The sequence below is a fragment of the Octopus sinensis genome, linkage group LG7 (genome assembly GCF_006345805.1).
Source record: "Octopus sinensis linkage group LG7, ASM634580v1, whole genome shotgun sequence".
NCBI classification, from domain to species: domain Eukaryota; kingdom Metazoa; phylum Mollusca; class Cephalopoda; order Octopoda; family Octopodidae; genus Octopus; species Octopus sinensis.
Window position 1 is genome coordinate 100,160,619 of NC_043003.1, and position 21,247 is coordinate 100,181,865.

At 36.2% G+C, this 21,247-nt stretch overlaps 1 protein-coding gene across 2 annotated transcripts in view; it reads right to left on the bottom strand.

The window, feature by feature from the left end:
* The window catches only part of LOC115214150 (serine/threonine-protein kinase SMG1), a 185,790-nt gene that overhangs the window by 93,383 nt on the left and 71,160 nt on the right, over positions 1-21,247 (bottom strand). For both annotated transcript variants that reach the window (XM_036504994.1, XM_029783223.2), the window contains 9 exons: positions 20,931-21,092; positions 20,248-20,357; positions 19,809-19,905; positions 14,007-14,108; positions 12,371-12,550; positions 10,856-10,955; positions 5,028-5,229; positions 3,966-4,093; positions 1,849-2,013 (listed from right to left, as the gene is read on the bottom strand). In XM_036504994.1, the coding sequence (XP_036360887.1) occupies positions 1,849-2,013; positions 3,966-4,093; positions 5,028-5,229; positions 10,856-10,955; positions 12,371-12,550; positions 14,007-14,108; positions 19,809-19,905; positions 20,248-20,357; positions 20,931-21,092 (1,246 nt within the window). The remainder of the gene's footprint in view (positions 1-1,848; positions 2,014-3,965; positions 4,094-5,027; positions 5,230-10,855; positions 10,956-12,370; positions 12,551-14,006; positions 14,109-19,808; positions 19,906-20,247; positions 20,358-20,930; positions 21,093-21,247) is intronic.

A 21,247-nucleotide genomic window follows, 5' to 3' on the forward strand; every position in this document is an offset into this window, starting at 1 on the left:
GCTTACTCAGAAACAAGTGAGGGTTGATGACAAGGAGAGCATCCAACTGTAGAAATCTGTCTCAACAAATTCTGTCTGAACTTTATAAATATCATACCATGTCATTTAAAATTTTCATCAATAATACTGAAAATCACTATTTGTAACTATCTCAATGATAGATATTCAGCAACAGTACTCTAGAGTAAAGATTATTTGCCAACATAACATGGCAATGGACGAATGTTGCTGTAATTCAGCCTCAGAAGACATCATCTCCAGCTGGCTATACGACACAATCTGTGTCCTTATATTTTCGAACAAGGGCATTTAGCACCCCCACTCAACTCAAAACAATATCTGTGTATTGCAATTTCCAGGTTATTTCCCTTCATTAGCACAGAAGAATTGTTCGGCTAGAGGTGGCGCTGTCAAATTTTTCTTCGAAATATATACTTTCTGAAGTGACAACTAGTCACTGATCTAAAAAATAGAAAATTATTATTTGTAAATCTCTCAGTGAGAGATATTCAGCACCAGTATTCCACAGTAAAGATTGTTTGCCAATATAACATGGCAGTCCTGGTAAGGACGAACGTTATTCTAATTTAACCCCAGGAGACATCATCTCCATCTGGCTATACGACATGATCTGTGTCCTTATATTTTCTAACAAGGGCATTTAGCACCCCCACTCAGCTCAAAATGGTATCTGTTGAGAGATTTACATATAGTAATTTTCTATTTCTTTCGATCAGTGACTAGTTGTCACTTTGAAAACTATATATTTCAAACAGGAATTTGGCAGCGCCACCTCTAGCCAAACAATTAGTCTTTGCTGATGAAAGGAAATAACCTGAAATCACAATACACAGATATTGTTTTGAGCTGAGTGGGGCTGCTAAATGCTCTTGTTCGAAAATATAAAGGATGTCTCCAAGGGCTAAATTAGAATAACGTTCATCCTAAACCAGGACTGCCATGTTATGTTGGCAAATAATCTTTAATCAAAAATATTGTTATGTCTAATGAGAAAGAACATTATCCACAGACCATTTCCCTTGAATTAGAAGAATAATAAAGATGAGATTAGTATAATATGGGTCTGGAAGAATAGAGTTGAGTATAAGAGGAACACAGGAAAATGAAGATGGCCTACAAAACCAATAACAAAAGAATGAGAGTAATGCTTTGTGAAATACAACAGAAATACAATTTGCAGGTTGAGCTTTGACCACGGTAGGGAAGCCCTGAGTCCAGTATGGACCATGATAGAGTATAGAGTATATTTGTATTTTTGAGATGATGTATGTTGTTGGCGAGTGTTGTAGATTTACTATGTTTACCGTATCTAAAAGAATGGTGAGCGGCATATCGTTGCTTAAAATTTTTGGTTGAGCCTATGTATATGGCTGTAGAGTTGTGTAATAGATTAAGGACAGTGCATTTGTAAATTACTTTCTATCTTCTGTAATGAGTTTGTAACAGGCAGATGGTTCCAGGACGGCAATTACAATTAGGTGAATTTTGAGGACTGTGTTCAGGAATAGAGGAGGTAATATCGACAGAGGAGAGGTTATAGAAGGGGGTAGAAGATTCTATATTATTAGTATTATTAATGTTATCATTACCATCATTGCTATTATTACTATTATTGTTATTAATTGTACTATTTGTAAGGGTGGTAGAGATTGTGGCGGTGTTCCGGGCAGTGTGAGTAGGATGGGTTGGGTTGTTGTTGTGGGCTAATGTAAGAAATACAACCAACACAAATGAGGTGAATCCAACTGGAAAATTGAAGATGGTGTGGTGCATATTTGTGAAAATGATACGGATTGTTAAAATCAATTAAGCAATGGATGTACTGACCTGAGAGCTATTTGATTCCTTAAGTTCCCACAACAGTTCAGAGGCTTGTCGTATGACCATAGAGGGCATGCCGCAATGGAGAGCAATCATCATTATGTATGTTCTGATACGGTTCAACCATTCTTGACAAGTACCTTTATTAGTGCGGAAAAATGTGCGAACAGGCTGGGAAAACATGAAAGTGAGTAATTTATGAATGATGATAAGCTCGTTCAAAAAATAAATTTAAAAAAAAAAGGAGTAGTCAAATATACAGGTAATTACTTGTGGTTAATGTGGCTCAAATGAAATGATTTAATGTAGTTCCAAGTTGACAGCTTAAAAACACAAATTCTGCATTCATCTTATATAACACAAAATAATACCAGTAATACACTAATAAAACTGATTATAAATTCTACACAACGCAAAGAAATTAAAAAGTAAAAGAAAGGAAACATAACATCTAAAGGTGTACAGTGTTTAAAATTTTTACCTGCAATACAACTAAGCAAAATCCTTCTCCTTATGGGGATATACAACTGTGACCTAAGTTCAGACATTGAACACATAAGTAACTCCTGGGTATAATACACTAATTCCCTTCTTGTGTAGCATAGTTGGAAAATGTGCCACCATTCCCAGCTTCATGGCTGAGCAAGAAGCATTAGAAAAAATTACCAGTTGTGGGATCTTCACTCAAAGCATCTTTTAACAAAAGCAAATTCTTCAAATCTCCACATTCCCAAGGATAATAAAATCCTTGTTACACTAAGAACAAAGACAAGACGGCTGGAATTAATTGTCAGCCTACATCATGTCATTCATACATACACAACACAAAATTCATTAAATCAGAATGAAACCAGAATGTTTAAACTTAAATAAGATACTTCAGTTTATCAACTCCGAAAAGATGAAAGCAAAGTTGACCTCAGTAGGATTTGAACTCAGAAAATAAAAAGATGGAAGAAATACTCTTCGACACTAACAATTCTGCAATCCCTACTCATAATTGTTTCTAGCAGTGATACAAGGCCTGAAATTTGGAGAGAGAGAAGTGGGTAGTTGATACCATCAACCCAGTACTTTATTTCATAGGAGGGATGAAAAGCAAAATTGAAGTGTCTTCTTCCAGCTTTGTTCTTTGGCTTACAGATACATGCTGAGATTAGATCCTTTTACATCAACCACTCTTACTACAATCATTCACTCTTTAGTAAATTCACTGAAGTGTAGCAATTCCAAATGAAGACTTCACCAAAGAAGAAAGTATCTGTCTTTTAGAATTTACAACTTTGTTCCTCATAATCCTCTTTTTCCGAAGCTGCCAGACACAGAAAAACTATCTGCTTTTCCTCACCAAGAAAGACAGTGGACAATCTTCATGGTGAACTTAGCTGAAGCCATATCCATCCTACATGTAACAACAGTTGTTCAACAAAACTCCACAAGTTAGCAATCCTTGAAAACTGGACAAGTCCATACAGAATGGTTTTGTCACATGCATGCATCTCACATGGGCTTTCACTAAGGAATGTCCTGCTCATTTAATGAGTAAGATGTCCCTATGAACTTTCAATACCAAAAAAGTTCAGCTGTCCCTGTCACAATCGGAGTATAAACAGTCACTAGTCTGAATGAATCTCATCTTCATTGGTGTTCATTCCAAGACCACCATCCTGATCCAAGAAGATGGTCTATTTTCTTGAGATCCAAACCCTTAGAAAACAGTACTACCATTACGTTCAATTTGAATTGACAATGAGATAATATGTACACATTATAGCTGTCCAGAAGAAACCTGAATGGTTGTGTGTAGGAAATTTAGTGTGCTGATAGCCACCATATTTACATCTAGTGACTTGAGACTAATAAACAAGTGACTTTGCTTCAAGATCAACCTCAGGGCACTTGCATTTAAGAACCAATGCCAAATAAGGCCAATGTAACCTTCCCTTTTTATTTTTGATTTAAAGGTAATTTAGTTACTATTTTTCGTAAATCAAGTTTTAATGTAGAAGTTGAAATGAGATTTTGCCTATGTATAATTATTTATTTCTGGAAGTTGAATATCTAGATCTGTGGCAGAACTTCCACTGTTAAAGGCGTGTATATTTAAGTTAAACAGAACTCACCTTTGGTGCAGCAGACATTGCAACTGCACAACCTTCATAAGCATTGTATAGTTGTTTCTCTAAATGTTCCATAAACTGCAGCAGGAGATGCACTCGCACTGAAGCATTGTAGTCTGCATTTTTCTCACCTGTTCAACATTAAAAACAAATGCATATATACTACAGTGAGAGTTCAACAAGAGGGAAGGGGTGTCTTTGAAGGCAGAAATCATCATCAACATTGCTGTGGAAGGAGCCTGTGGAAGAAGACTGAGAAAAATTTGGGAAGAAGAACTGAAGGCTGAGCTCAGAACGTTAAACTTCATGAAGGAAATGGCAATTGGCCACAATAAATGTCAGGACACTGTGCTAAACTAAAGCTGTCCAGCCCATACCAACATGGAAAAAAATGTAAAAGATTATGATGACGCATCATTCACTAGTGTTTAGTGACTTTTATCACAGTTAGATTGAGTTTTAATTTGAATTTGGAATGAATTCTAAATCTGTAAGAAGGCATGGCTGATGGTTAAGAAGCTTGCTTCCTGATTATGTGGTCTCAGATTCCATCCCATGGCATGGCACCTTGAGCAAGTGTCTTCTATTATAGTCCAGGGTTGATCAAAGCTTTGTGAATAGATTCAATAGACAGAAACTATTAAATCTGTTGTGTGTGTGGGGGTGTCCTTCTTTACACATCATATGATAGTTGTAAATGAGTATCTCTGTCATACAAGCAATGTTGTTCATTTCCAGACTTCTAAGAAAAACAGATTTGGCCATGGGGCAATATTACTTTGCTTGAAAATAGGTGAGGGCTAACAATGGGAAGGACATCTTGCTGTAGAAAATCAGCCCTGACAAATTTTATCAGACCCACACAGCATGGAAAAGTGGACATTAAATGATGATAATGATTTCACAAGTCAGAATTACACAGTTTTATAACAATAAAACACGAGTAGCAATAGCAGCAGGCAAACCTTGCAGCAACTGAAAAGAAATTGGTATGGATCTGCTAGGTAGGAAATATAAACTTGAGAGACAGTTCTACAGATAGATGATCCATTTAAAAAAACATACCTTTCTTGGGATCATAGGATTTCAGGCCATCTTCTAAATCTCCCTTGTTTCGGATTTCAGCTGCATAAGCTTTTATGACGCTCTCAATTGTTGTGAATGTCTCTTGTGGTTTGCCTAGAGGAGTTCTCAGGCGAGATAAGACACAGAACTGGGCAGCTTCCCATGTTGACCAGAACCACAGCAGTGCATAATTCCCGCTCACCTACAATGAAAATTATCAAAATACACACTACAGTAATATTAGGGAGTTATATAATTATTGCTAAGTTACTACTAAAAACTGTTTTTACATGTTGTAACTAGGGAAATCAACTGGCAGAGCCAATGCTCACTTACAACACCCCAAACTTAATGAAACAAATATAATGCTGCCACTAATTACTGAGGGGATCTGTATTTACTTTGTGGTAATTATTTACACATCCACCCAGTGAAAACTATGGACACCTCCATAAGATGTACCCAGTGTAAGCTATGGATGCATAAGAGGTGCAGCAACATCAGAGGAAAATTAACCGAAAAGATAGCTTTCATGTGCGGCAGATGCACAGGGGCAAGAGATACCACAGATACTCAGAAAACAGATTCAATCACACTCCAGGGGAAAAAACTAGAAGTAGTTGATAGTTTCCACTACCTAGGTGACCAAGTTAATAGTGAGGGTGGATGCTCAGAGAGTGTTACCACTAGAATACGAATAGCCTGGGCAAAGTTTAGAAAGCTTCCACCCCTACTAGTGACAAAGGGTCTCTTGCTCAGAGTGAAAGGTAGATTGTACAATGCATGTGTGCGAACTACCATGCTTCACAGCAGTGAAACATGGACTGTAACTGCAGAGGACATGCATAGGCTTGAAAGAAATGAAGCTAGCATAATCTGCTGGATGTGTAATGCCAGTGTGCACACACAACAGAGTGTAAGCGCCCTGAGAGAAATGCTGGACATAAGAAGCATCAGATGTGGCGTGCAAGAGAGACATTTGCACTGGTATGGTCATGTACTATGGATGGATGAGGAGAGATGTACCACTCGCAAACAGTTGAAGGAATCTGGGGTAGAGGCAGACCCAGGAAGACATGGGATGAGGTGGTCAAGCATGAGTTTCGAACATTGGGCTTCACAGAGGCAATGACGAAAAACTGAGATCTCTGGAGATATGTTGTGACTACGAAGACCCGACAAATAACGTGAGTTCATGGTTGTTTCTTGCACCAGCTCCAGCCCATTCAAAGTACCTTGGATTGTAGGGCGACCTGCTGTGCTTGAGGAGACATATTGAGTCAAGTACATCAACATCAAAATAAAAATCAAATGGAAATTGTTGTGATACCTGTGCTAGTGGCATGTAAAAAGCACTATTCGAATGTGGCCGATGCCAATGCCACCTTAATTGGCTTCTGTGCCGGTGGCACGTAAAAAGCAGCAACCGATTGTGGTCGCTGCCAGCCCCCCCCCCCGGCACCTGAGCCGGTGGCACGAAAAAAGCACCCACTACACTCACGGAGTGGTTGGCGTTAGGAAGGGCATCCAGCTGTAGAAACATTGCCAGATCAGACTGGAGACTGGTGCAGCCTCCTGGCTTCCCAGACCCCGGTCGAACCGTCCAACCCATGCTAGCATGGAAAACAGATGTTAAACGATGATGATGATGGACCAAACTCTATAAGAGTCTTTATAATAAGCACAACACAGATGATGACATATAACCCCACAAACTTTCCCATTGACATTGTAATGTGAAATTTTCTAAACCAAAATAAGATATGAAAAGTATAAAATAATTTCATCATATTGTACACCCATTTTCTCAATTTAGCAAGAAAGGTCACATTTTCTCAAATTTGGTTATCTGCATCAGCACAAGACCAAAAATTTTTGCAACTAGATCCATTATGCTAACCACTAAAGAGTTTTGTACAATAAATTGCCTGAAATATAAAGATATAGGACATAAGAACAGCAGTCATAGTAGTGTGATTTCAATCTTCACAAGAGGCAAAAGCAAAGCATCAACTAAAACCTAGCTGAAGACATGTATGCACCTTTCCATATATCAATACTTTAGAAATTGATGTCTAAAACTAGAAACCAATGTAGTATAAAACCATCTGACAACACCATTACTTTACAGTTACTATTTTATAACCAATTTTACTATACTTGCACAGATGAAATGGCTGTTGCTGCAGAGATCATATTCACAATAAGAATCTCTTCCTATCACTAACCACTCAACTAAAAAATAGGATCAACCTGATTTTCTTTATTTTTTTTTAAAGTCAAATGAAGGAAGCTGGAAATTACTATTTTTAAATCTCACAACATGAGATATTCAGCAACAGTACTTTGTAGTAAAGTTTGCTAGCCAACATAACATGGCAGCCCTGGTTTAGGACGAATGTTGCTGTAATTTAGCGCCAGGAGACATCTGGCTATATGACACAATCTGTGTCCTAATATTTTCAAACAAAGGGAATCTAGCACCCTCAATCAGCTCAAAATAATATCTGTGTATCGTGATTTCAAGGTTATTTCCCTTCATCAGCACAGAATAATTGTTTGGCTAGAGGTGGCGCTGCCAAATTCCTGTTTGAAATATATAATTTTCAAAGTGACAACTTGTTACTGATTTATAAATTAGAAAATTACTATTTTTAGATCTTACAATGTGAGATATTCAGCAACAGTACTTTGTAGTAAAGATTGTTTGCTAATATAACATAGCAGTCCTGGTTTAGGACGAATGTTGCTGTAATTCAGCCCCAGGAGACATCGTCTCCAGCTGGCTATACAGCATAATCTGTGTTCTTATATTTTTGAACAAGGGAATCTAGCACCCCCGCTCAGCTCAAAACAATACCTGTCTATTGCAATTTCCAGGCTATTTCCCTTCATCAGCACAGAATAATTGTTCGACTAGAGGTGGAGCTGGCAAATTCCCTGGGGATAAATTACAGCAACATTCGTCCTAAACTAAGACTGCCATGTTATGTTGGCAAACAATCTTTACTATAAAAGTACTGAATATCTCACATTGTGAAATTTGAAAATAGTAATTCTCTAATTTATAGATCAGTGACTAGTTACTTTGAAAATTATATATTTCGAACAGGAATTTGGCAGCGCCACCTCTACCCAAACAGTCTTTTTTGTTATTTTTTGAAGAACTCTAGCCGAATTTTTTTGCGAAGCCACCATTGTTGGGTGGTGGTGAATAGCTTAGAAAAACGAGAAGTTATGCAGAAGCGGCTGGAGATTGAGCTCCCCCAGACCTACATGTGCTGAAACAGGATATGTTAAAGTGGAATGGAGAGCTGATAAAGAAATATAGTAGTATGATAGAGAAGGAAGGGTCAAATATAACCCTACCAGAGGAGGAAAAAGTGAAAATGGAAAAGAAGAGTCATATTCAGAACATTTTCGAATAAAAATAGAATTGAACATGTGCCACAGGATGAAAGAAATTTTGGAAGAACATATAGGAGACAGTGTAGAGTTCTTTATGAGAGGAAAGAGATATACGTCTATAGTGGCAACCTTTATATCAGAGGAGGGGGCGGAAAAAAACCTCCAACAAGTTGATACAGGGAGAAAAATGGACTTTGATGCCAAACTATTTGGACAAAAGACTCATCAGAATTAGGGTAGGAAGAATCCCACCGTGGATAGAGCCAGAGTGGATAATAGCTGCAATTTTTTATTTGGAGATGAGGAAGGTAAGCGAAGATGTGAAGATGGGCATAAGCCAAACCCAACAAGTGAAGTGTTGGGGCTACGGATTAGAGATAATCTGTGCAGTGAGCCCGGAATATTACAACGAAATACCTGAAACTTTAGAGCTACCAAATGAAGAAAAGCTGGAGATAATGTTAGAGGGGAGACCCCCAAAGAATGTGGTGAAAGAGGGTACTTGAAAAAGAAATGTCCTAGAGCAGCAGTGGAAAGTGTAGAGGAGAGTATTTTGGAGAATATAATGGTAGAGAAACAGCAGAAAGAGGTAACAGAACAAGACGGGAATTTTGTGGAGGTGAAAGCAAGAAAAAGAGAGAGGAGGAAGTCAGTAATGATAGTGGAATTGAAGTACAAAGCAACAGAAGAAGAAACCCAACCTACAACGAGAAACAGGGAAGATTTAGCAGTAGGATCATCAGTAAAGGACTTACAAATACAGAAACATTCAGACCCACAGACACTCAAAAACACAAAAGTATAGACAAACAGAAGCAAGATAACTCAGAATTATGGAAACCTAAAGACATAGACACACAGACAAAACATGCAGAATTACAGTCAATCAGACACAATCACAGGGAAGCCAAGAATTACAGAAATACAGAGCCAAAAAAAACCTGACACACAAGATATAAACAGGAGCAAGAATTTTAAATGAAGTAGGACACCCTAAAAGTTAAAAGAATTTCGAAATTGGAAGACATTATGAAAGAGTGAACTCACTGAGGCCAGAGGTGGATGTTGAACCTTGCGCCTCAGTGGTGAATTATGGGGACGAAAAGGAGAAATGTTAAGTTGCGATTTATTTTAAAGACTGTGAAAGACCGAGGAAAACATTTGGTTAAACTTTTTGGTTTAAAAAAAAAAAAAGAAAATAAGTAAATCCTGTAACTATACGAATGAACACTTATTTAAAAACGTTTTCTTTAAAACTGTAAGGTGAAAATGAAATGGGAAGTTGTGGTTTCGCCTCAGTGCGGGGCTGGAAATTGTTATTTAAAATGTAAAGTTTTAAAGGAAAAAGGAATTCATGGTTTCATCTCGGAGCAGGAGTGAGATAGCCATCTCATTTTCATTGTAATTTAATTCATTTTACATCCATCCTTTCATGTGTTTTTTGTTCCTACATGTCTGTGTATACTCCTCTCTGTGTTTAGGCCTTGTGCCTATAATAAAGAATAAACCTCTAGCTGAACAATTATTCTGTGCTGATGAAGGGAAATAATCCGGAAATTGCAATACACAGATATTGCTTTGAGCTGAGTGGAGATGCTAGATTCCCTTGTTCAAAAATATAAAGACACAGATCATGTCGTATAGCCAGCTGGAGACAATGTACCCTGGGGCTAAATTACAGCAACAATCGTCCTAAGCCAGGACTGCCATGTTATGTTGGCAAACAATCTTTACTTCAAAGTACTGTTGCTGAATATCTCATGTCAGATTTTAAAATAGTAATTTTCCAAACTTATAGATCAATAACTAGTTGTCACTTAGAAAACTATATATTTCGAATGGGAATTTGGTAGTGCTACCTCTAGCTGAACAATTATTCTGTGCTGATGAAGGGAAATAACCTGGAAATCGCAATACACAGATATTATTTTGAGATGAGTGGAGGTACTAGATTCCCTTGTTTGAAAATATAAGGATCATGTCGTATAGCCAGCTGGAGATGATGTCTCCTGGGGCTAAATTACAGCAACATTCGTCCTAAACCAGGACTGCGATGTTATGTTGGCAAACAATCTTTACTTTAAAGGAAGCAGGGTTAGAAACCTTACTCAAGAATATATCACAAATATCTGCAATAGTGAATATATATATGATCAATAGTTTTGGATCTTAACCCATAGATATGAATCTACTCCAGACCACTTCTATAAATGTGCTTAGCTCTCAAATTTTATAATTATATGAATGTAAGGAAGACCACACCCGTTAAACAGGTTCTTTATTAACTGTATTTTAAACACGATTTTAATATAACGCTATGTATAAACGATAGTCCTATATTAAAACCATCCAAATTACTGAAAATTTTTGATAATTAACTGAAACCAAATTCAACAAAAACAGTTATAGGTATTGCTTACCAAAGATGCTAGTGTCACAGCATCATCTTTTTTCTCCTCTTCTTTCTCTGACATTTGACTGAAGAACATACTTTCCAACCAATTTAACGAACCAAATGTACTGAAAAAGGAAAACAGTAAATAAAATTTAATGCAAGAAAGGCCCCTAAGCATATGCATGAGGATATGTAGAATTATGTATGTAAAAGTTAGTGAATGTGGGGGTTAAGTTTATTTCCCAACACCACAGTTCCAGTTGGCCAAAGCTATGTCAGAAGATTTGGTGGACAGACCCTGAAAAAAAGCTCATCACGTATATGTGTGTTTGCGTATGATAGTTGTATCACCTTGCTTTTCCATTATATGATAGCTGAGTGTCACCATCATACTGGTGGTGTCATTCATTTCAAGTCTTCTGTGTAAAATATGTCTGACCAAGGGAAAATATTACCTTTCTTGGAAAAAGTGAGAGTTGGCAACAGAAAGGGAACCCAAGTGTAGAAAATTTACTTTGATGAAACTCATCTTACCCATGCAAGCATGAAACAGTGGATGTTAACATAATGCTGATGATAAAAAAAGTATATATAACAACAGAATGCTAATATTAGGTTGTCCCAAAAGTTTGTAAACACTTGTGAAAATTGAATTTTTACTCGCCAAGTACTAACAAAAACAACAAAAATTATTCCTCAAAATAAAGACCATTATTTTCCAAGGCTTTCTACGAACTTTTGGGACAACCTTATAGTTAAAAATATTATATGTTTATCTAACAGCAGAAAACTTCACTTTAAAACAAGTATAGTATTCTTGTAATGTAATATCTAGAATGTCTGCCAGTAAGAGCTGTGTAAATGAAGTACTGGTGAAAGCAATCATAGATTTCCTTCATTGAAATACATCAAGTTTTTATATTAATGACACACACATTTAAGGGCAGTGGATTGTTGCAAAGGTAGAAGATTAAATTAAATACATTACAGCACTTGGTTTTGTCTTATAATTTCTGATTTTAGATTTGCTAGGAGCAACAAAAAGAAGCACCAGTTGAAGCACTCACTGAGTGAAATTTCCTTTAAGTCACATCCTACCATCTTCTAAAAGAATGCTTTGGATATGTCATTTCTATATACATTGTCTGAATAAAAGCTGTGATGATAGATAGTGGGGGAGTAATAATTGTCTGTAGATCATACCTTCACTAACAAACAATTTATGAATTTAGATCTATGCAGGACTGACCTGGGGCTAACCAACATCAAAGTACTAGTAATATACTGAGATGGATTTAATCAACTATATCTCTTTCTCATCAAAAATTAATATTTTTGCTTCATCAAAAAAATTGAGCACATGCACAAACACACGAGTATAATTTACAAAATTTGACGTTTTAAATAAATTTAATTAAAAACAAATGATTTTGATCAGATATGTAGAATATACTAGAAGATGAGACAAACAGAATAAGAAAGAATGAGATGGAAGGAGGAGATAGGAAGAGAGAGAGAGAGAGAGAGGAAATCAATTTACCTTGGCATGTTGTTTTGTAGTATGTAAGCCATGACTTGTCTAAAGTTGTGTGAATGAAATATAGCTGGCTGTGTGCGGCATATGTGCTGACGGCGGGCCAACCAAGCGGCTTTAAGACCTCTTACTTTGCAGCTAGTTTTTGTCTGTAGCCCATCTTCCAGCCTCACCAAAGTAGAAAGGCTGCAAATAAAAAATCCAAAGAGAAAAAAGAAACAAATGTTTAAATCACTGATAAACCACTTTATAATAGGGAAATAGATGAGAGAATTCAATTAACCACTATGAAGTGTTGTTTTGCAATGTTGTGTTAGTGGTTTATTGAATGGCCAGTTAGCACTGAGGTAACTCATTAAATATCTAGAGCAGTTAAACACATTTTGTATGGTGTTGGAGTAAAAGATGGCAAACTAGTCTAAACTGAACTTCTCAGCTTGGACAACATTCCAAAGGTTATCAATTAGTCATTAACATATACTTAATGTTTCAAGTACTTGAAATATCAGTTTCACCATTATAAAAGCAGTCATGAATTTGGAGATGCAGCACTTTAGGCTCAGGTCTTCTACTGTAGCTCAGTGAGTGGATTTTTATAGATGGAAACTGGAAAGAGCCCATCATAAAATAATTGACTATATTCTCCCCAAAAACCTGTGGCCACTGTTAGAAAACATTACATTGTATTCTTTTATAGTATTTGTCAAACTATATAACATCACATCCCATTTTTAGGAGCCTCTTCATAGTCACTTAATCTACTATATTTAGAAACCAAACCACCCCTAAAATCACACCCTACAAATTAAAAACAAAAAGCATACATTAGATACTGTAGTCCCAAACACACATAAAAGGATGGGATGATCACAGCCGGAATGTCCCTGATCAGAGACCTTTTTGATCAGGACTGACTTGGGGCTAAACACCACCACCACCACCACCAAATTTTCATGAGTGAAATGGCTTTAGAAGTGATTTTTATTTTTTACAGTTAACTGTTCTTCCTACCATTAACCTGAACAGTGTTGCCATCATTTTAATGTCCACTTTTCCATGCATGGGTCAGAGAGAATTTGTCAAGGATGATTTTCTATAGCGGGATGCTCTTTCTATCACCAACCCTCACTTGCTTCCATATAAGATAATACTTCCTCGTGGCTGGACATGTTAACATGGAAGGACACCACTTATATGACTTGTATGATGCTAATGCTCATTTACAACTATCCCACATACTAAGACAAGGAAACACAAAACATGTGCACACACATACACACACACAATGGACTTCTTTTAGTTTCCATCTATCAAATCCATTTGCAAGGTTTTGGTTGGCCTAGGGTTATAGCAGAAGATACTTGCTCAAGGTGCCATGCAGTAGGATTGAACCCAAAACCATGTGTAGGAAAGTGAACTTCTTAACCACACAGCCGTTCCTGCACATATGTATACTGTATATTTTAAATTGATACAAAAACAAGATATAAATGCTTAAGTTACTTCCTAATAAATGCCTTATATTAGCTGAAAAATATAATTCCCTAAGAAACGTATACAGCACAAATGAAAACAATATCATAATAAAAAGAGGTCTTAAAAAAAGAAATGATGGTGAATAGAAATGAATCTCTCAACGTACCATGCTGTTAGATTTAAAGGGATGGCTTTCAACAGGGAACTGTAGGCATCTTTAACATGTTTGTGATGGTCAGTTAGACGATAGATACACAATTCAACGCAGCTGTAGATGATTAAAAAAGAAAAGAGCAGAAAAAGGGAATAATTGATATTCATACAATAATCCTTAATTCCACTTTGATTAAAAAAAACAACAAATTTTAAACTTATTTCTCTTTTTCTAGACTGCAAATGAACTAACTCCATTTCAACTATCCAGAATGTCAAATTTAAAACACATACAGGTAAATAATTTTTCTTTCTTTTTTGTTTTGCTTTAGCCACCATCATATTGTAATTATAAAGCTATTACATGCTACTTTCAGTAGCAGAGATGCCTTGTGGTTTGGTGAAAACAAATTTCAAATTTCAAGAATCTTCCTTAAGATTCTTGCAGAATAGAGTGGCACTTTTCTGCAGGTTGATAATGCTTATCTCAATTCCAACATCCTTCCAACTTTTAGGTAGCAATTTGAGTGTTGTGCCAAGTGCACCAACCAACCAACCAACCAACCAACCACACCAAATTGTCACCTTTGTTTTCCACAATGTCTTAATTTATTTTACCAGGTTCTGATGTTTTTCAATTTCTTTGGTATCCTCTCCATTATCATGATATTGCAAACTTTATGATCTTACACTGTTTTTTTTTGTCCTTATATCATTACTATTATTTGTTGTTGTTAGTAAAAATAGGAAGAAATGAACACTTGTTCAATTGTGATGAGAGAGAGCTATAGGCAATATGTTGTTTATGCAGCAAAAATAATTTAGTTTATTCAATGATTGAAGTTGCATTTAAACCAGATTTAGTCCTTTTTCAAAATATACCATTATCAAGCAATCTTATTATACTGATGCCAATTATAATAACTAATCATCTTTGTTTTATTATATTCACTTTTCCATGCATGAGCTGGATGGATATTGTGGAAGCAAATTTTCTATGGCTGGATGCTTTTTTTTTTGTTACCAACCTTCACTTGCTTGCAAGAAAGATAATATTTTCTCCTTGCTGGACATGTTTTCACAGAAGATTGGAAATGAATGACACTGTTTGTATGATGGTGAGGCTCAGTTACAACTGTTACATGATAAAACAAGGAGAAAATAACACAGAGACAGACAGGCAGACACACACACACACACGCATATATATATATAGATAGATACACACACACACACATATATATATATATATACTAGACTACCTGTGCTCCATTGGGTCACCAGGAAAGTCTTAGTTTCCCAGCAATGGAGTTTTGTTTCATGGGTTGTTTTTTTTCTTTTCCATGTTATTTTGCATGCTTTCAATGAATGTGGCATTGAAATCATGCATAATTAGCTCCTTTCTCCAGAAAAGGAAAGATTTGGCTGTTATTTCTTGCACACCCTGCTACCATGTAACAGGTATTTTGTGTCTTTTATCACAAATAGCTGTTACGTGGTAGCAGGGCGTGCTAGAAATAGCAGCCAAATCTTTGGAGGTGAGATATGTTGAATGCACTTGAAAAAAACCAATGGAATAAAATTATTTCACACCAAGGTTATGAATGGGTCTTTTATGAAATATTTACCATATTTTTAAAGTCATTTTCACTTTAAAATATTTTCTAAATATGTAAAAAAAAATTTTTGTAAAGGTATTCACTTGAAAATAATTAAAAAGAACTTTAAAATATTGTCTGTTTAAAGAAAGCTAAAATATAAAATACTTACTGTACAAACAACTTACATTTTTGAAATCACATTCACTTAAAAATATTCCCTAATGATTAAAATATTGTGTTTAACAAAAGCAAAAATAGAAACATTTACTGTAAAAACATCGTATTTTTTCGTTGTCAAGTCACTGTGTCTTATCGAAAGCATCACCAAAAAGAACATAGATAATTATTTCTATAAATTTTCTGGGCAAGATCTCATTTATAATTGGAAACCACTCCAAGATGACATTTTTGTAAGCTGTGTCCAGCACTGCCAAGATAATCAGTTATCTAAAGAGACACAGAGTGCATCACACACCTAGCCCCCAGAATGAGAAAACGACTGTCATACCTTCAGAAAAGGATCAAAACTTAAATCATTTTATTTCACATGCCTGCCTGCCTATCTATATAAAAGAGGGTTTGTATGGGTGAGTATGTTGCCGATTTTGATGTAAGGCTATCAAAAGATTCCGTAATCTTTCAGCTACCAAAGAAACTTTATTTTCATTACAAATTTTTAACATTATAATCTTTTCTATAAGGAAACTATTGTAAACAGTTTATACCACAACAATAATGTCACATTTTCTATATGAGTGTGTACCTTAAAAGACATTCATTTTGCTATATGTTATGAGGAAATACAGTCAGTCACTCTCTCTCACATGCACACGTATATACAAAAAAGAAGTATGCACATGTATCTATGTACATGAAAGATAATGTGCGTGTGTGAAAGAGACCAAGTGAGCGCTACTTACACATACATGTAAAAAAATACATACAACACACACCTTCACTCACTCATTCTCTCTCTCTCACACACACACACACACACACATGTACATTTCATATACATACATCTTTCACTTTCTGCTCTCACTTCAAAGTAAATGTTGCCTTTTCACTTTCTCTTCTCTTTCAGTTTCTGCTCTCTTCAAAGCATAAATTTTTTTTTACAGATATTAATGAATGCATTCGAAAACTAAGTTGTTTGTATATGTGTGTGTATATTGATGATTTTGACATATGGGGTATCCAAAGATTCAGTAATTTTTCCGCTACCAATTAAACTTTATTTTCTTTTATATATTTGCATTACAAAAAATTTAACATTATAATCTTTCTATAAGTCAACTATCATAAACAATATTTTATACCACCATGTCACATTTTCTATATGAGTATGTAGCTTAAAAGACATCCATTTCTCTACATGTTATGAAGAAATACAGTCACTCACTTTCTTTCACACATACATACAAGAAAGATGTATGCATATGTATTTACTAGCAGAAAGACCACCCCCTGGGCGATTTTCTGCTAGCCCCTTGATAATATTTTCACATTTAATTCCCAATTCTAATAATTTTCATATTTTACGTCTAATTATTTCTTTGTATAATAGTGCTCACTTGCTTAGCAAATATTGCTTAGTCACAATCTCTCTTTTTTAAACAAACATCACAGTAGTCCAACAACAGAGGGAGAAGCAGTTTGTCAAGTTTTGCCTTCCCCTCAAAGAAACAGAGATTTCAATTCAACAGAGAGAGAGAGAGAGGTGGACATTGCAAACAATGAATGAAATTAACATTAAATGAAAAAATGGTATAGATAAAAAAGCATTACTACAGATGTATACACCCCCGAATTTGTTGCCACATAACATCCAGAAAAATGGATACTTTTAACAAAATTTTCTACAAACGCTGTTTAGATGTTGTGGCTTCAGAATATTTATGGGAAATAATTTTTCCAAAGGGGTAGAGAGAAGAGTTTCGGAAAATTCACATGATCTGACTTTTTTCCCCCTCATAACATTCAGGAAGATGGCTATCTTTTAATGAAAATCTATACAGATTCCTTTCAAACGGCATAGATTACGATTATAAAGAAATTTGTGGGGGGATTTTAAGCCAAAGCATTCAAAATGATGGGATTGGGGGGGGGGGGGGAAGAATCTGTATAAAAGGTAAAACTTGACAAACACCTTTTTTACACCCCCTCCCTCATCATCCCAATCCGGACCTATTTTGGACAATTTTTTTGCACTTCAAAACCATGGGAAGAGCATTTTTGGTAACAAAGTATAAAAAAAGTTAATATTTTCAGAAGGAAAGTGAGTGATTTAAGGATGATTTGGCTATTGTTTCTAGCACATGCAAACACAACCCTCCTTCTTTCTTTATCACTCTTGCATGTATTGATGTTTTTCAATATTTTTCCACATACATTTATAGGCTAGAGAAAAGAAAATTTGAGAAATAACGAATTTAGAGTCAACCTAGCTAAAACCTAAGTCCTAATAAGTAGGAAGGCAGGCAAATCACAAATCCCTTCAGGTAGTTGGCCCTGCTTGATCTGTAGAAAAGGCGTAGGTAGAAACTCTATAAGATGTACCCAGTGTAAGCTATGGATACATAAGAGGTGCAGCAATATCAAAGGAAGGCTAACTGGGAAGATAGGCAATGACTAGTGACTGGGACCTTTGGAAATATGCTGTGCTTGAGAAGACTCGGCAAGTCAAGTGAGACCATAACCTTGTGGCCTATGCCAGGAGTGTAACTAACCTATTTATGTGTACCTTTCCTTCACTGGACACTAAACTCTGCTTGTGAAGACCTGTTGAGGCAAGAGAAATTGAAATCAAATCCGATGACTGGCATCCGTGCTAGTGGAGTGCTAAGAGCACCATCTGAGCATGATCGTTGCCAGAGCAGCTGACTGGCACATAAACAGCACCATTTGAGCGTGATCATTACCTGCATCGCCTTATTGGGACTTGTGCTGGTGGCACGTGAGAAAACATTTGGGCGAGGTCGTTGCCAGTGCCGCTGGTCTGGCTCCTGTGCAGGTGGTACATAAAAAGCACCATTTGAGCATGGCCATTGCCAGTACTGCCCCACTGGCCCTCATGCCAGTGGCACATAAAAGCACCCACTACACTCTCAGAGTGGTTGGCGTTAGGAAGGGCATCCAGCTGTAGAAACTCTGCCAGATCTGATTAGAGTCTGGTGCAGCCATGCTTGCATGGAAAACGGACGTTAAATGATGATGATAATGATGATGATTACCAACACCACTCCCTGCCCCCAATTGTTTCTGTTTAGAAATTAAAATATTGGAGAATCTGAGAAGGTCATTGCTGGCATTTATCCACAGTGATTAAAAAAAATTATGGAGATATACTTGCATAGCAAGTGACTTGATCGGAGATCGAGTGCTGAAACAAAAACAATTGCAGCATAGATGTTTGTAAGCCATTCAAGAACAAAAAAAAACTGTTAGTTTCACAGCATTACTTAAACACAGAGGTCCCATTGCATCTATGTAACGATATGAAGGGGAGGGTTAAGGTTAGTTTTAAGGTGGGTTAGGGTGTCATTACATGCCCAACAGCATACATTTAAAATGTTTTGTACGTAACACCTGTATTTAAGTATTACCAGTTTCACTTCAACATTAAAATTTCATTTGTGTCAACATATTTTCGTCACTTTGAACCCATGACCTATTCACTGACAAAAGTGATGCAGCACGAAGTTTTGTCAGTGAGCACACACATTCATTGCCTTTCATTTGTGTGTATATGTATCTACATGTGTGCGTGTGTGTCACTGTTGAAGTCACTTGTGCAACTTGTTTGTGTATATACTGGCTTAGAGGTATAGAATGTTTGGAAATGGTGAATATGGTGCAAGTTTCAAGTACTCGTCAGTAACAATTTTTCTCCTTGTCTAACAGTAATTACTCAACTTTCTAGGCTCTTCTCACAGCTACCCCACATTCAAAAATGATATGGGTATTTAAAAAAATTTGATGAAACAATATATAGTTTGTGATCTCTTAGAAAGCACTTTCATGCAAACCCATGTAAATTGCACCTTCCCCCACTTTGCTTTTAAACAAATGGTAACTTCCATTATGCCAGTTCACTATATATCAGCTGTGCCAATTCTGCCCATAAGAAAGGAACAAATAATACAATGTGGCTGTAGGTCACAACACAATGTCGGGATGCATTGCTAACTTATAAATAAAATAAAGATAATTACCGAATTAAGATGTCATCTGAAATGGAAGGGCTTGATTTCAACACATTGTGTAGACACTGGCATGCGCTCAGACAAATCTGGTGTTCCTGATCATAACCTGTGGAAACAAATGGATTCATGAGAGTCAAAGAGCACAAGTTAAGAAGTATATCCAATACACACTATTAAAGAAGCAATAAAGAGGTCTGCAACATTTCTTCTTTCAAGTATTCTTGTCTCAATGGCTGGTATCACAGGTTCCATGTTATCATATTTCACATATAACAAAATATAAATATCAATATAGTTTTATTCAATCACCTGCCTTAAAGGCTATCCTATAGTGATCGTCATTGTTTCGATGTCCACCTTTTCATTCTTGCATGGGTCAAAATGAAGTGAAAACAATAAATTGCTATCAAAATTCATACAACAATCAAAATTAGGTGATATTACTTACCCAGCCATATTAATGCCTTTAATAATTCTCCAAATTCTGTGGTCAGATATACATTTTGGCTTGTTTGGAGAGTGTTGGCAATTTCTGAACACCACTTGAGGCACAAGCATCTAAAACAAGAATGTACAAAAAATTTAGTCAAAGTCATCACAACTGATCAAATACATAAATGTATAGCTGCTACCTTCATCACCATCAGTATTAGTTTTGCAATATGCAATGAACACATAGTAAGCTCCCAAATGCAATATACGAGCATAAAGTTTCCAAGTGAAGACTGCGATGTAACTTTTGTGCCAGTTGGAAATAGTAAGACAAGCAACTTATTTTTACTCTTTTAAAATTTACAAAGCTACTTGAGAAATTATCATAACCAGAAAAAGAAAATCTGTTTGGCTCCACAATTTAAAAAAAAACAGGAATCTGGATGTATAGGCAAATGCACATCCAGTCTGTGCCAACATTAAAAACCAGCTCCATTCTTATTGTCTCAGTTCAAAAGCCAAGGACTCAATGTATTTTTTCTTTTTCTATCTACTCTGCTGCTGTAGGGCACGTAAGATTCAGTGCTTTGCTCAATGACACAGTATTCAATTCTGTTGTTACCAGCGTATCCACTATGACATTGCCACTCCTCATTTCAGTTACTTTTGGAGAAATGACTGACTCATTGCTATACTCACTTGCAGTCATAGGTGACCATATTCAGAGACAGTATGTCAACAAGAAGCCTTAGTATTGCTGTAAAATGACCAGATGTAGCAGGACTCACACCTGCTAGCACAGACCCTTCCAAAGCTGTGTTTTGAGTCAGCAAACTGCTACTGGAAATGAAGTTACTGTGTCTGTAAATAGAAGAAAGGAAATACAAAAAATTAAGATGTTATGGAGTATTAATTAACAGATAAAAGTGATAAAGACAAATATAAATGCACATATAGAATCAGATACTCACACAGCACCCATGACTTTTAGAAACATTTTTCATGCTCATAACTGT